This window comes from Podarcis muralis, chromosome 1, assembly GCF_964188315.1.
Source record: "Podarcis muralis chromosome 1, rPodMur119.hap1.1, whole genome shotgun sequence".
NCBI lineage: Eukaryota > Metazoa > Chordata > Lepidosauria > Squamata > Lacertidae > Podarcis > Podarcis muralis.
In genome coordinates this window covers 79,049,160-79,063,871 of record NC_135655.1, presented here as the reverse complement: position 1 = coordinate 79,063,871, position 14,712 = coordinate 79,049,160, and the positions used below count along the sequence as shown (strand labels likewise).

Here is a 14,712-nt window from a genome sequence, read left to right as displayed (position 1 = left end):
AATCATTTGGCCTATATTTAACTAACTGAACTGCTAGGAAGAGTCTACGTACTATAGTAGTTAATATGTCATGCTGAGAGTGAGGAATTATAGGTTCAGATCTCTGAATGCCAGTTTATAATTTAAAGGAAACTCCTAAGTCTAGTGGCCCAAGCTAGATAGAATCAAGCTGCTGATACCATGATAGATGATGCTCTGAGGCATTTCCCAAAGGAGATTATTATCTACATAAGTTCCACTTGACAAATTTTGACAGTTATTATTGCATTCTGTGCAAGGCCTTGTTACTATTTTAGAAGAACCTGTAAAAGTAAAAAAATTAAAAGGTGGAATGAAGAACAGGTTATCTTATCAGAAGAAATTGATGTGGAATTGACGTGCATTCTAGATGTACTCCTTTTTAGCTTTCCTGTGTCACAATTTAATTACACCTTTTTGTAAGTATGATCACACTTATGTATTTAATGATAATTGGGGTTTTCTTGCTGCATGAGGCTAAAGATGGAGAAGACAACAAACTGGAAAGGAGAATTCTGTTTGTCACCAGCAGCAATGAAAAAGCTGCTTTTTTCTTTTAGGGAACAAGGTTGAAGAAATGTGAACATGTGCCCATATACTAATCATAAATCTCTAAACAAAATTTAAATCAAATACAGATAATCAAACTACCATTTTAACAGATTAGACAACCACTAATTAACTTTATTAGAAAAAAGCAAACCCACCTTCCCCATGTTGTAAGCCTATAAGCTTATTTGTATTCTAAAGTTATACTGCTTCAATTTTCTAATCCTGCTTCGTTTATCAGCTTCCAGGTACCTCTTCAAATCATCGTTATTTTGTAGATCAAGCTCTCGCAGAGACTGGTTTGTTTTGAGAGCTGCCAAAAAGGCTTCCCAGCATGCCTCTGTCAGTCCACATGAATCCAACCTAGATAAAAGTTCATAAGGAAAGGGTTGCTGTAAATGAAAACCACCAAGGTCAAAATCTATTGCAAATAACTCTCAGAAGGACAGTTGTCCTAGATGACTTTGCATTCTTCTAACTGAAGTTTTGACTGATTTGCTTATATTGTAAGGAAGCTTCTCATAAGCTATTGGCCTATTGTTTTCAGTCCACCTTTGCTATCTAAATGTGAGACCCTCCCCCTCCCCCAAAATGTCTGCAAATATATCCAAGATGATCGCTCTTCCCACTATAATGGTTTCCTTGAAACTAGTCACTTAAAAATCAAGTGTTAAAAACAAATGGACATAAAATGCAGTAACAGAATCAGTTAAGGAATAACAATAAAAATACATGTTAAAACCCTTCAAGAAAATGGTTCCGAACTCTTGAGGGTTTCATATACTTATAATCTGCCCCAGTAATAAAGTAGCAGCCAGTGCAGCACTCCAAACAGAGATGTAATATGATGACAGGGTGTCATTCTTGTTAGTGCAGAATGCAGCAGTAGTAGTAATTTTATTATTTATACCCTGCCCATCTGGCTGGGTTGCCCCAGCCATCCTGGGAGGCTGCCAACACATATAAAAGCATAATAGCCCGATTGCTAACTGCAGTTTGATGAATGACACTCCAAGCCACAGAAACCATGTGGCCTCTAGTGAAAAATGTTGATCCAGAAGTACACCAGATTATATCTGCTTGTTTAGGGAGAGTGCAGCTTTGTCCAAGGCAATTGGTCTACTTTTTCAGACACAAACCATTCACTCACAGCCCCTCCATTCAAGCTTGGTTTCTTTTCTCCCGTTCAGACCACCACAGTGTCCAAACATGGCAGGGATCTGCATTGTTCTCCTGATACTATGGATAAATAGACCTGGGTGCTTTAGCATACTGATGGCACCATGCCCCAAATCTTCTAAAATCTGTTGGAAGCAATTCTCATCCAAACTTGGTGTACAGCTGATAATCAATATCTTATTCCCAATGTAGTTATGAACCACTTTGTCAAAGGTTCCCATCACTGTTCAATTTGCTTTTAACATCCCTATGATATTTCAAATACTTTAAAACAAGTACCTTAGCGAAACTATTTTGCAATTTGGATGTTGAAGGCCTTCGCATAAGAGCTGCACGCCAGCCTCTCCCATTTCTTCATTATGGCCTAGAGACAGCTCTAGCAGGGACTGGTTTTTACAGAGAACAGAAGCAAGATTCACACAGCAAGCAGCAGTGAGATTGCAACCAAGCAAGCTGTTCAAAGAGATGAAAAATCCATTACAAAGTTATTTACATGGAAGAAGCTTAACAGGCTTTAAGTCCAGCGGCAGAATATTTTTACAATATCTGCCTTTACATGGTCTATAACTTATTGCAACGAAAATAAAATGAGTCCTGTAGAAAAAAGGTCACTTTATGTACTCATTGAGGACACCCCCCCACCCAAGATTTGAGACTTTGCATCCAATTTGCCTATGATTGCAATAAGCCATTGGTCACTTACCTGAGTACCTGCAGTTGGCAGTCTGGATGCATCAACATTTGGCAGAGCTCTATTAGTCCAGCATCCCCTATATTGTTAAAGTCCAAATAAAGCATTCTCAGGTTCTGGTTTTTAGGAACAATAGAGGCTAGTTTCTCACATGACTTGGGGCTGAGGTTACAGCAACGTATTCTGAAAGGGTTAAGTGTTCAAGAGGAATTAATAATGACAATGTATTCAGTAAGTTGACTGTGTTTCAAATATAGGTCACATTTTTTAAAAAAAACACAAAGTAGAAGTCCCATTATCTTTGGCATTTTCCTTATCCATAGTGCTTTGTTTCCTTTGTCCTCAGAAAGTGCATTAGAGATGGGCTGACTAGCACAGTGAGCAATATTCTAGATGTGGTTGCTATGCCAAATACTTATATAACAGTATAGATATTTACTAATGTGTTTTAATTTATTTCTTATTCCAACCACTGAGTTTGCCATCACATTGACTATCCACTTATCCTCCAGTGACTCAGAAATATAGATCAGTGGCATGGAGATTTGCAGTGTCAGGACTCGGGGCAGAGCATCACAGACTAAAACTATGTCTTCCAACCAGGCTGGGTATCCTTTGGCACAAGAAGGCCATTTTGGATAGCATCCCTCGCAAGTGTAACCCAGGTTCTGCCCTTACGATTTTGATGAAAGGCACCTATGAGCACTCACCTCAGTGTCTGCAGTTTGCAGTTGGGATGCTTGAGTGCTTGACAGAGTTTGATCACTCCCACTTCTCCTAGGTCGCTTTGCTGTAAGTTGAATTCTCTGATGTGTTGATTCATGGTGAGGACAGAGGTAAGAATCTCAAAGGAAGCAGCTCTGAGATTACATCGCTTAAAACTGAGAAAGAAATAGGGAGTCAGTCTTCCCTTTCCCAACTCTTTGCAACTTCTTTAGGATAAGCTTTTAGACTGTAGGAGCCAGAGAGAAGAAACACCATGGTGCATCTGCAGCAGCGCAACCGGATGCCTTCATCTGCTGCAACAAAGCACGTCTCTTCTGCATTGGTCTCTCCACAGCAGGCACTGCAACCATCCAACAGCTTGACCTCACCCCCAAAAGTACACTCCTCCATTGTCTCCCGAGACAGATGGGTGCCAACAGGAAGTGAATCATACTAAGGCCCATGCCTATACATTGGTACCTTGCAAGACGAATGCCTCGCAAGACAAAAAACTCGCTAGACGAAAGGGTTTTTTGTTTTTTGAGCTGCTTCGCAAGACGATTTTCCCTATGGGCTTGCTTCGCAAGACGGAAACGTCTTGCAAGTTTGTTTCCTTTTTCTTAACACCGTTAATACAGTTGCGACTTGACTTCGAGGAGCAACTCATAGAAGGCGGTGTGGTAGCCTTTTTTGAGGTTTTTAAAGACTTTGGTGATTTTTGAAGCTTTTCCAAAACTTTCCCGACACCGTGCTTCGCAAGACGAAAAAAATCGCAAGACGACAAAACTCGCGGAACGAATTAATTTCGTCTTGCGAGGCACCACTGTACTTTTGACTTTTAACTAGTTTGACATGGATTGGCAGCCCCTGATAACAGACTTCTCCTTTTTTAAATCAGCTTTGGAAATGCAGTCTACTCATTTCAGTAGTGACTTTAACTATTCATGTGATCATCAACAGAATCTCCTTGCACATCAAGGGAAAAGGCCAGGCTGCATAGCCCTATCCATTAGCCAGAGATGGGGCAGCTGCAGGGAGCTGGCTTTCCCCCTCCCTCCTCAAAAGACTTTTCTACTCCAACTTCCCACTACCTTCATATACCAAAATGTCACACCTTCCAGTCCTCTAGATTTGACTTGCTGCACATTTGTCCAAAAAGTTGGCTGCTGCTATCTCCAAACAATAAAAAGGCATTTACAATGGATGCTACTTTAAATAACCTAAAGCTGCAAACCTAAGAAAAACTATTCCTATCCAAGGTAACAGTTGCCTACAGCAACCCTAGACTTCTATATGGTCTCATATATATTATTTTTTAAATTGCATTTATTTCCTGCCTTAATGGTGTAAAATAGAGAGCCATGTACACCACCTTCAATGCCTCCCTCCACTCTCAGACTCTGTCCGTTGAAGATGAAGGGCTGAAGGGACATTCCAATTGCATTCAGCAGAACATACTGAAAGGTGGGAACCCTACTAATACAAGCTTCCAGATCCTGAGGACGCTTCCAGCTGAACAGGCTTAGAATCTCCATACAGTCCTGTGGAGAGATGCTGGGGTGGGAGAAGTGTGCACAGCTCTCCCAGTCCCTACCCAGTTTGTGCCCTCGGGCATTTGGCTGAGCCCCCAACAGGGCTGAGGGCATCTGGGCCCTGGGCATGCCAATGGAAAGCTGCGTGAGATGAACTAAGGCAGAGTTGCACAGGACATGAAAGAACAAAAGTATCATTGCCAGCTACCTACCAGATCTCTCTTACGTTACACCTTGGATCCTTCAGTCCTTCAAATAGGAGAGGCAGGTTTTCATCCACTCTTCCATTAAAATATAAGCTAAACAAAATAGAAAACTGTGTGTTGGATATGCTATGCAATTGGATCATACAGCCGCAACAGACAACGTTGCATCATGACCTGTGAAGTTGTAGGGTGTGTTTTACACAACTCCTCCAGGGCACAGAGACAAGATTGTTGACCAAGAGTAATTTTTAGCCCTAGAGGATAAATGTTGACATATGTGCTCATTCTGGGTGAAATCACTTCTGAAAGAGGTTGGCATAGCCATAAGCAACAGGAAGGCACATTTTCGAATATGAAAAGTCAAATTCACATTGAGCGAAACTTTCCCTTGATAACCAAAACTAGGACTCTTTCATGAAGTATGCACCAGCAAAGCTGGGTTTGCCACCAAGTATATGCTCAAAAGGGAGTGATGGCCATGAATGAACATGTACAATATAAATGTTTGCAAATACGTGTTTGTTGCATTCAGTTTGAGCTTTAGCAACTAAAATTTTATGTGCTCTGGCTTAACAAAATGGGCTCTTTGGAAAAATCTGTGCCCTAGATCCACTGCTACCCATGCTCTAGTACCCTTGAACATACCTACATACAACATAGAATCTTAGATCTGGAACATTATTTGGCTTTCAGAGAATTACACCTTTTCTTAATATTTTTTTTAAACCACCTATATATTTAATCATAATCTAACAATGAGGTTGCCATTGCATGGGCCACAGTGGTCAGAATATCCCAGGAAAGGGCATAATTAAATGGACCAAAGGTTTGGTTTGCACTTTAGCTAAAAACAAAAAAACAAAAACCCTGAACTGATCTGAACAGTGACTTCTGATGGGTTCACATACCTTGACAAAAAAAGTAGATATCCAAGATGGAAGGACTGTTCTTTACGACAGTGTCTCAGGCAAAATGAAATAACCAGAGAGTTGAATGCGTTCCCTAGGCAGTTATCATACAGCTTAATCTCAGGGATACAATCCATTGCTCTTCCCACAAACTCTTCTTCTTGAATTTCATATAAGCAACAGAATATCTCAGATTGCTTTTGACAGCTCTTTGATGCCACCTCAGCTTCGATCCAGTCCAAAAGCACTTGTTTCGTTTCTGAACAAATTTTACAGCCTAAACTTTTCTCTATTGTTTTCTTCCTTTTCTCATTTAAAAGACCAAACAGAAAGCGGACTGTCAACACTAAGTACTCATTTCCACCCTCTCCAAAATCTTTTAGCAACTTTCTCACGTCTTCATAACCACAATCTGATTTGTTGGCCATTTCTGGTATTTCCTCTAGGACGTAGGACAAGGCTGCAAAAAACTCTTGGAAACTTAAGTGGATGAAGCTGTAGGCAGATTGGCAATCAATATCTTGCTGGAAGAGTTTCTTGTGAAGGAAGAGTGACCGGATGTCAGCCTCCTTTAAGCCATGTTTTTGGAGGTCATCATCCTCAAAGAGTATTTTCCTTGTCAAGACTCCTTCTCTGGCTAAGAGACAAAGGTTTTGGAAATGTTTCTGTTTACCTCTTTCCAACACTGGACTGTGATCTCTGAGTAAGCTAGTTAAATAAAACATGTATACACAGGTAGTTGTTTTTGAAGTCTGCACGAGATCTTCTCCTCTATCCATCTGCTGCTTCATCACAGTGCAGATGATCCAACACACAATGGGGACAAAGCACATGGTGAAGAGCATCTCATTTGCTTTCACAACCCCAAAAGCTTGTACCGCTTGCCTCTCATTCCCAAAATACTTGTGGAAATACTCTTCCCTGTCCTTCTCAGAAAACCCCAGGATCTCTATGTAGCGGGGATACTTCAGACACTTCTGTAGTTGCTCCAGAGCAATTGGCCTTGTAGTGATGATTAAATAGGATTTGGGAAGAATGCTTTTCCTGACTAAACTTCTCAGTACAACTTTCACCGGCATCTTTTGAGTAGGATCGAAACACAGATGTTCCTCATTGGATTCTAAGGGAAATTTCAGTTCATCAAGACCGTCGATTATGAACAGGAGCCTCTCTGGGCTTGCAAAAATATCTTCCAAGGGAGCATTTCTCTCAGGACAGTTCCAAAAGATTAAATCAACCAGACTCTGCTGCTCAGTCATCAAGTTAATTTCTCTGCAGTTTATGTAGAATGCATAATCAAACTTGCCTTGGTAGAGTTTGCCAACTGCCCAGTCCAACATAATCTTCCTCGCTGTCATTGTTTTTCCAATCCCAGCAGGCCCTTGGAGCACAACAGTTCTAGGGTTCACTCTGTTATCATCGGGATCAAATAAAGCCGCAATACTACCTGGACTCGCTTGCTTGCCCATCATGTTGGCATGTTTCCTTCCTGTGGACATAATTTCATGCTGCTTCTCTTCCAGCAGGCAATGTTTCTGAACGATCAAAAGTTGGGTGTATCTTCTGTTTAGGTTCACCCATTGACCAAGGAGGGCATTTTTGTCTTGAATTACTTGATATTCTTCCCATACATATTCTCTGTATTTAATCCTGTAATCTAATAACAAGAAATAAAGCACTGGGGGAGAGTACATGAAACAATGCAAACGAAACGTTTAATGATATAGTTCTCAGGAGTAGACTTTTGATCTTGGTTTGGGCTTCCCGCAAATGGATTCCCCCCCCCCCCCCGCAGACACAGACATCCACAGAGGTAAAATGCTCCATTTGGATGAAGTGGTTTGAATTAAAACAGATTTCGAAGAGCTTCCCTGTAATCACAGATGAGCTACTCAGGAACGTCAGCAACTCAGGAACATTAAGTTCTTGATTATTCATCTGTGCCTGTCCCACACCTGACATCACATGGAAAACAAATTGGGACCCTACTGAGGCTCGTGGATGCTGGGCTAGATACTGGACTCAGATCCAAGACGCTTGTGCGCTCAAGCCCTAACAAAGAAACTGCCAACATATTACCTTCCTGATGCTGTTGCCAGCACAGTTAATTGTCAGGGATGATGGGAATTGTGATCCATCATCTGGAGGGCTACAGATTCTCCACTCCAGCCCTAATACCTTACTGTGGCTGGAGTCTCTGTACAGGGCTGGAAGGTGGGGTTAGATGCCTAGAAGGTGGGGTTAGATGCCTTGTTTACCTGGATTGCAGTGGCAGGCAGGCAAGTCCTGAGAGGCTGCATGTAGGTGTGGCCAGGGTGTGACCAATTATTGAAATGGACTGCTGGACTAGGTGGGCTTTTGCTTTGGTTCAGAGAAGGCCTGCCCTGCCCTTATATTTCTATGGTCTGCTTGTACACAGGGAGGAAGGCCTCAGCACTCTACCCTCCATATGCAAACAGGACTCTAGATCATTTCCATAGAAAGGAGTGCTGCTGCCCTGTATATATATATTGTGCAAGACCATGTTCACCACTTTAATGGAATAGCAACTGTTAAGTTGTGGGCGAACATATCAGATGACACAGCGATTCTTCCAAAGCAGCTCTTTATTTGTAAGCTGGAACAGAACTAACTGAGGAGCTCAGTCAGCCTGCTTATATAGAGCTCCAGAACAATTGTAACTGTTGCAACTTTCTAAAACTATCCAATCACAGAACGTCACTTTTCGATCCTTCATTTGCATACAAACTGTCCAATCACAGAACGTTACTTTTGATCCTTCATTTGCATAACTATCTACAGTATCCCCCTGCTGGCCCAGGGTGAGAACATCAGTACATAACAGCAACCACCCAGATCCAACACCCAAAATCATGTGCATTCAGCAGCTCTCTCAAAATACTTTCAAGTGAATCAGATTTGCTAAGGTGTTAAACCCAAACTTCTAAGGCTTTGATAAGAGGAATGACCTGCTGTGGGTTTTATGTACCTTTTGGTGATATCTCCAGTGCTTTCTGACCCGACACCAAACCTGAAAGGAGAATTGAAATTGTTCTTAGAATACCTGTTTAGTTTAGTGTAATCTGACACATGTATATTATTCACAGAGGGACACCTGATGGCCCAAAGAAGGATTATCTCAAAATGCATTGGGCTTGAAATAAATCTTTCTTCAAGCATCTGGAGTTTCTTCCTTTCTCTGCCCCCTAGCTTAGGCTAAAAGACAATGTATTCCCCAAAGCTATCTGGTAAATGTAATAGTTGAGTCCAACTGAGTTTCTCACATACAAATTCAATGTTGCAACCATTGCAGTGGTGTGCTATAGTAGATAATTCTGAGCAAGTTTGCCAGACTCGATAAGTGTAAACTCTTTGTACATAATCATTTCATAACTCTTTTCTAGAAGACACTTGCACTCTGGACAGAAGTGGTAAGTAGAGCTAGTTGGATCACCTGTGTTAAGCACAGCTTGTTCATGGCTGCTTTTTGTTCCATCTGGAGATGCATGGAGGGAAATGAGTCGCAGGTTTTCTCAGAGTCCCTTACCTTTCTCTTTCTCTTTTCTGAGTTTAGCAGCAGACTGTTTCTGATTAATATCCGAGAGGACTTGTATGGTTACATCTATTGCATCATCTCCATCATAAAACTTGAGCAGGAGATTCTTGGTATCTACCCTGTCCGCATTCTCTAGCCGACTTCGGGGAATTATGAAACGCTTTCCTTTGAGGTCTGAATAGGAGAGCTTGTCTTTAAACCTTTTGAAGTCTTCCTGAGAAAGGTCATCGAGCACAAGTAAGAGCAGGTCACTGATTCGGCTGCTCTTGTTTCCCATTGTTAAGCATCAAAGAACTAAACTGAAATATAAAGAAGAAGCAAAGTACAACTTTAATTACATAATTTAAAAGGGAAATTTAAAATAAAAATGGTGGATGCGATTAGTTGCCTACAGAAAGGAAAATAAATGCCTGCATATCCAGGTCGCTTGACTATGGCAAGTGCTATACTCTCAGACTGGGGAAACTCACTCTATACTAATGTGTGCATGTATACTTGTGTATGTGTGCATTGTCTCTGTTAGTTTTGAGAGATCAGAGTTATTTTTTGGAATGTTTATTTTAATATGAATCAGTTTATAAAATGCAGTGCTCACAAACTGCTCCAAAGTTGCATACCTATGCCTTGAACGCTGCTACTACTACAACTAATGAGGATTATGGTGTTTGAAAATGCGTTAAACACTGCAAGGAAGTGAAAGGGGCTACAATGAAGGCTCTACCCAACTCTGACACAATGCATTTTTTTTTAATGTTTAAAAATAGGATAGAAACAGGAAATTTAAAGGAAGATGTTTTAACTAAGAACATCAGCAGGACAGTGATGCAAGAAAAACTGCTTACAGTCTTCAAGCAGTAGCGGTAGTTGTGGCCACCAGAGTGCTAGGGTGCTTAGGATCAGCTGCACAGCTGGCTGACGTCAGTGGCCTTAGAGGTTTCAGTTCACATCACGAGTCAATGGTGGTCACTCCTCGTAGCCCTCCATGGGCTGCGAGGAGGTTCAGGCAGGGGAAAACCAGGATTTATGAGGTATAAGCCCTGCTGGCAATGTTCCCCAGTGCGGTCTGGGGAGTTTACTGCATCCCACTGTAAGCCCATTTCTGCCAACTTGAAAGGCAGAGCAGGTGTGACCTGGCAGTGTGTCCCTGCCATGGACGAACCTCCGTCTTCGGCATGGCTTGTGGTTGGTTCCTCTATAATTAGGACAACTGGCATTAATCAAGAGGCGCTCCTGGCCCGCCAATTTCAATCCTAATTCAGTGTCTTTCTTTACTGCATTTATACTTCCCACCCCCCTCCTCACTCCCCAGTGGCCTCCAACCTGCTGCACACGAGTCCGCAACGCAGAGACAAAACGAGACAAGCAACAACCCCCTGCTGAAAGCAAAGTATAATTAAACAATGGAAACATAAAAATAAAGAGCCATGACTGTTAAGTATATGAAACATAATGAGAACATTGTAGAACACTATAGGGTGGCTCATAACTCAATGGGAAAGTGAGCTAGGTACTATAAACGACATTCAGATGACTCAGGTGCTCAGTGCCTACTTTCGCAATATCTGAGCTGCGCCCTCACCCTCTCAAGATGGGGCATCTGACAGTGGTACTTTCAGGGCAGCACAGAGGTCCAGGGCTTGTTTAAAAGTGTGGCACTTACTATAACAGCTACAGTGGTACCAGGTTACAGACACTTCAGGTTACAGACTCCGTTAACCCAGAAATAGTACCTCGGGTTAAGAACTTTGCTTCAGGATGAGAACAGAAATCACGCGGTGGCAGCAGGAGGCCCCATTAGCTAAAGTGGTACCTCAGGTTAAGAATGGACCTCTGGAATGAATTAAGTTCTTAACCCGAGGTACCACTGTACATGATGAGTACCTGCAACTTTTCTTCTAGAATAAAAGCACTGCTCCCAAGTATTCTGGAGAGATTTGACCCACTTTGCCTTTCAACTTCCTCAGCAATTGTCCAGTAATTGGTTCAGTTACACTTATGTCTTGCATCAGGTCCTGGGTGTTACCCCACTGGGGCCCAGAGTCATTGCCCCTCTGGCCAGTTTCATGACCAATTGTCTAGGGCAGCGGTTCCCAATTGCGTAATCCACCCAAGGGCTCTGTGGCACCATTCACATAACAAAAAGTACCATAGAGATATCAACATTTTCAAAAGGCGTCCATGGCTTGGCTTTTGAAAAATGGGGGGGGGGGGCACAGTACTTAGCTAATTGGGAACCACTGGTCTAAGGCACAGTCATTTCTGATATCTAGAAATGTTATATCTTTGTCATTACTGGAACTCACACCTACCCAGTCTGTGTGGGAGTAACTGAAGTCACCCATTCCTACAGCCAGTGCTCCCCCACCCCCCAAAAAATGTTTAGGGGTACTCTCATTTTCCTACTCATGTTGAAATACTGCCCCTCAATGAGGCCAAACTTCACAAAATGTTTAGGGATATGCGTACCCCCAGAAAAAAGCACTGCCTACAGCACTTCCTCCATTAGATGCCTCCCTAATTTCATTCTCCATCTCACAATCACCCTGGGGATTTTGGACAGGCAGACAATAGTACACCCCTAGTCCTAAATTACTCTTGTGGCCTGATATCAACACCCACAAGGATTCCATGGGGGAATCTACCCTTTTTGAGATTTCTAACATGGTGGATTCTATGTTGTCTTTGACCTACAGTGTGAAACCACTCCCAGTATGCCCTTTCTGGTCCCTCCTGTGGAGTTTGTCTTTAGAGAGATAACCATGTCCCACTGGTTCTCTTCCTTCCACCAAGTTTCCATTATGCCTACTATATCTGTGTTCTTTACTTTTCCAGAAACTGTCTCACCTAGACAAAATCTAATGACAATGTGAGGCAATAGAATATTTATTGATACTTAACTTTAATACTTAACCTTGAACATCTGTAAATCTAAATCTATAGGCGTTTATCAGTGTTCAATCCCATTCAGGATATTTTGCCAAAGTAGCTGTTCCATTTAAAAACAAAACAACAGCAAAACTTTTCACCAGAGTTAGGACTTCATATGCAAAAGCCCCATTGAAATATATGGGAATTGAGTTATAGGTACAGCTCATTCTTAAGGCGCTTGTGAAGAAGTTTCCAAATAGCAAACTTCATAGATGACAGTTGGCCTTTCATCAACACTATGATTAAAACCGGCAAATACTGAAAGATAATAAAGAAAATTATGTACTTACCATTAGTTAGCAAGGATAATGCTGTGAGTAAGAAATCTTGCTATGCCTTGGATCCACTTGGATCCACTTTCTGAGTGTTCAGAGGAGATTCCTACCTTAGACCCCCTGAAGAGGAACTAGGAAACATTTACATCATACTTGATTGTTGCAAAACTGTCAAACCCAAATCTTTCCTGTTTTCTGAACTGCCCTAAATGCCGTCTGACTGATATAAAAGGGAATGTGTGTCTTGTTTAGCATTGTTTCAGTGTGTGCTCAGTTTCAGTAAAAAGAAAATACTTCTCTATTCTGTGAATTTTACTTCTTCGACTTAGCAATTGCTTAATGGAGTGTGTTCCCACGGTGCCTGTTGTCTCCTCAATTATTACTCTCTTGGCTTCTGAAAGTTCCAGGAACCTGAGGTCCTTTGTGGGCATGCACACAGATGCATGTGTTTTGTCTGTGAAATTGCACAGCGATACATCTTACCAAAGCAAACCTTTCAAAAATGTCCCATAAAGAGCCAAATGTTCATTAAAAAATAATAATTCTTTCTATATTTACCACTTTTGCATAAAAAAGAAGTTTCAAGAGCCGCTAAATTCTTCCAGCTCTGTTCTTTTCTGGCCAGGTTGCTGTTAACTGCTTCACCGTTTACATCATCAGGCAAGTCCTGCTGTGTGGGAGTCATAAAGCCATGGCAGAGGTTTGTAAATACTGCAGGGTGCCCCCTGACATTCCCCTGGGCAATGATTACCTTACAAGGGGAGGGGAGTGTCAAGCTTGACCGGATGAGGTAACGTGAGACATTGGAATGCAGCCATGTGGCTGGACAGAACAAAGGATAATAAAAAGGATCGGAGAGGAGAAGAGGTCTCAATGAGCTGCTCTCTCTCTTATTATGGAATATTACTCGCTCTCTATGTCTTTATTTTATACTAAAGAAGTGCCACTTGTAAGGCTGGCTCCAACACTGCTGCTCGTGCCCGGAGAGCTTTCCTAGGCAAAAAAGGAGCGGGGGGGGGGGGGGCGGCTAAAGAAACGGGGAGATTCTTTTTCCACTATCCACGTGTGCAGCACAGGGATCCCCCCCATCAAATAATCCATGGATTCAGGAAATCCAAATTAATTAGGCAGAAATTTCAGGCTTCCACCTGGATGTTGTGTTTAGAACATGTCAAACATGCACACACAAAACGCATCAAATCCACTTTAGACTGCCATGTGTGTACACCCTAAGAGGAAAAGAACAGCATAAAACCACATGCCACTCAAGTGTGGACACACTGCGGGTGGGGGATGGTTGTTTTAATGTGTGTAGTGACATTTTGCTGGGTGGCACCTGTGCTTCTATTTGCTCGTCACCCAAGCACAACCAAGCCATCTTGTTTCCACCAGCTCAAACTGATGTTGCGCAAAACAGCTGTATTAAAACTCGAACTCAAATTGGTCCTTGCTGGGCTACGAGGCAGGAAAGGGGGAAGGAAAACAGTGTGTTTCCAAATCCTTTACCCCAAATTGCTGCCTGCCTCTTGCCTTTACTGCTTATGTTCTTCTCCAAACAGCCCTCTGGCTCTCCATGTGTGGAAGTCTGGATTTCAGCTCCTCCACACACACATGGGAGGTTGATGGCAAACCCAAGGCAAGGCAGTATCCTGGGTTAGTCACTGATGACCCCTTTTCCTCTCCTAAATAACAGCAAAGAAAGAGATTTCTAGAAAATGGGCAGAGGGGACCTCTCAGGTTTCACAACTCTGAAGTCAGCGGAATAGTACAGCCCCTCAACAGGATTTCCTTCTTCCATTCAGTCATGCCTTCAGTTTTGCCTGAAATCAGAGGAATATTGCAAGCCTTGTAGAAGGCATGCCAGTTATTTTCAGCCCAGAACAGCTGGTTCTCTTCTGGCACCTTATCAGCAAAAGTAAAGCTGCACCGCACACTTTTACTGAAAGCTCTGAGTCTGAGGCCCCTGCTTGGGGGCACCAATGAAGGCCTTTGTGGGTGCCCAGGCATCCATAAGCACAGCATTGGGTGACTCCTGTCAGTTCATTTGAGGCCAGTTCATATATTTACTCAGCCTATCTGTCCTCTTTGCTTGAGGGAAGAGTGGGTTGGGTAAGTACATGAACCAGACCATAAAATCTTTTCTGCATACTTCCTAATTCTCAGGT

At 42.3% G+C, this 14,712-nt stretch overlaps 1 protein-coding gene across 1 annotated transcript; it reads right to left on the bottom strand.

Annotated features, from left to right (window-relative positions):
* Window positions 1–26: 26 nt before the first annotated feature.
* Window positions 27–13,195, bottom strand: LOC114600470 (NACHT, LRR and PYD domains-containing protein 3). The gene is made up of 9 exons (XM_028736616.2): window positions 12,563–13,195; window positions 9,336–9,643; window positions 8,778–8,819; window positions 5,789–7,445; window positions 4,887–4,973; window positions 3,148–3,318; window positions 2,450–2,620; window positions 2,026–2,199; window positions 27–930 (listed from the first exon to the last, which is right to left on the bottom strand). Exons 2-9 carry the CDS (start codon window positions 9,619–9,621, stop codon window positions 744–746), a joined length of 2,775 nt encoding a protein of 924 aa, XP_028592449.2. The 5' UTR covers window positions 9,622–9,643; window positions 12,563–13,195; the 3' UTR covers window positions 27–743.
* Between the last annotated feature and the right edge of the window lie 1,517 nt (window positions 13,196–14,712).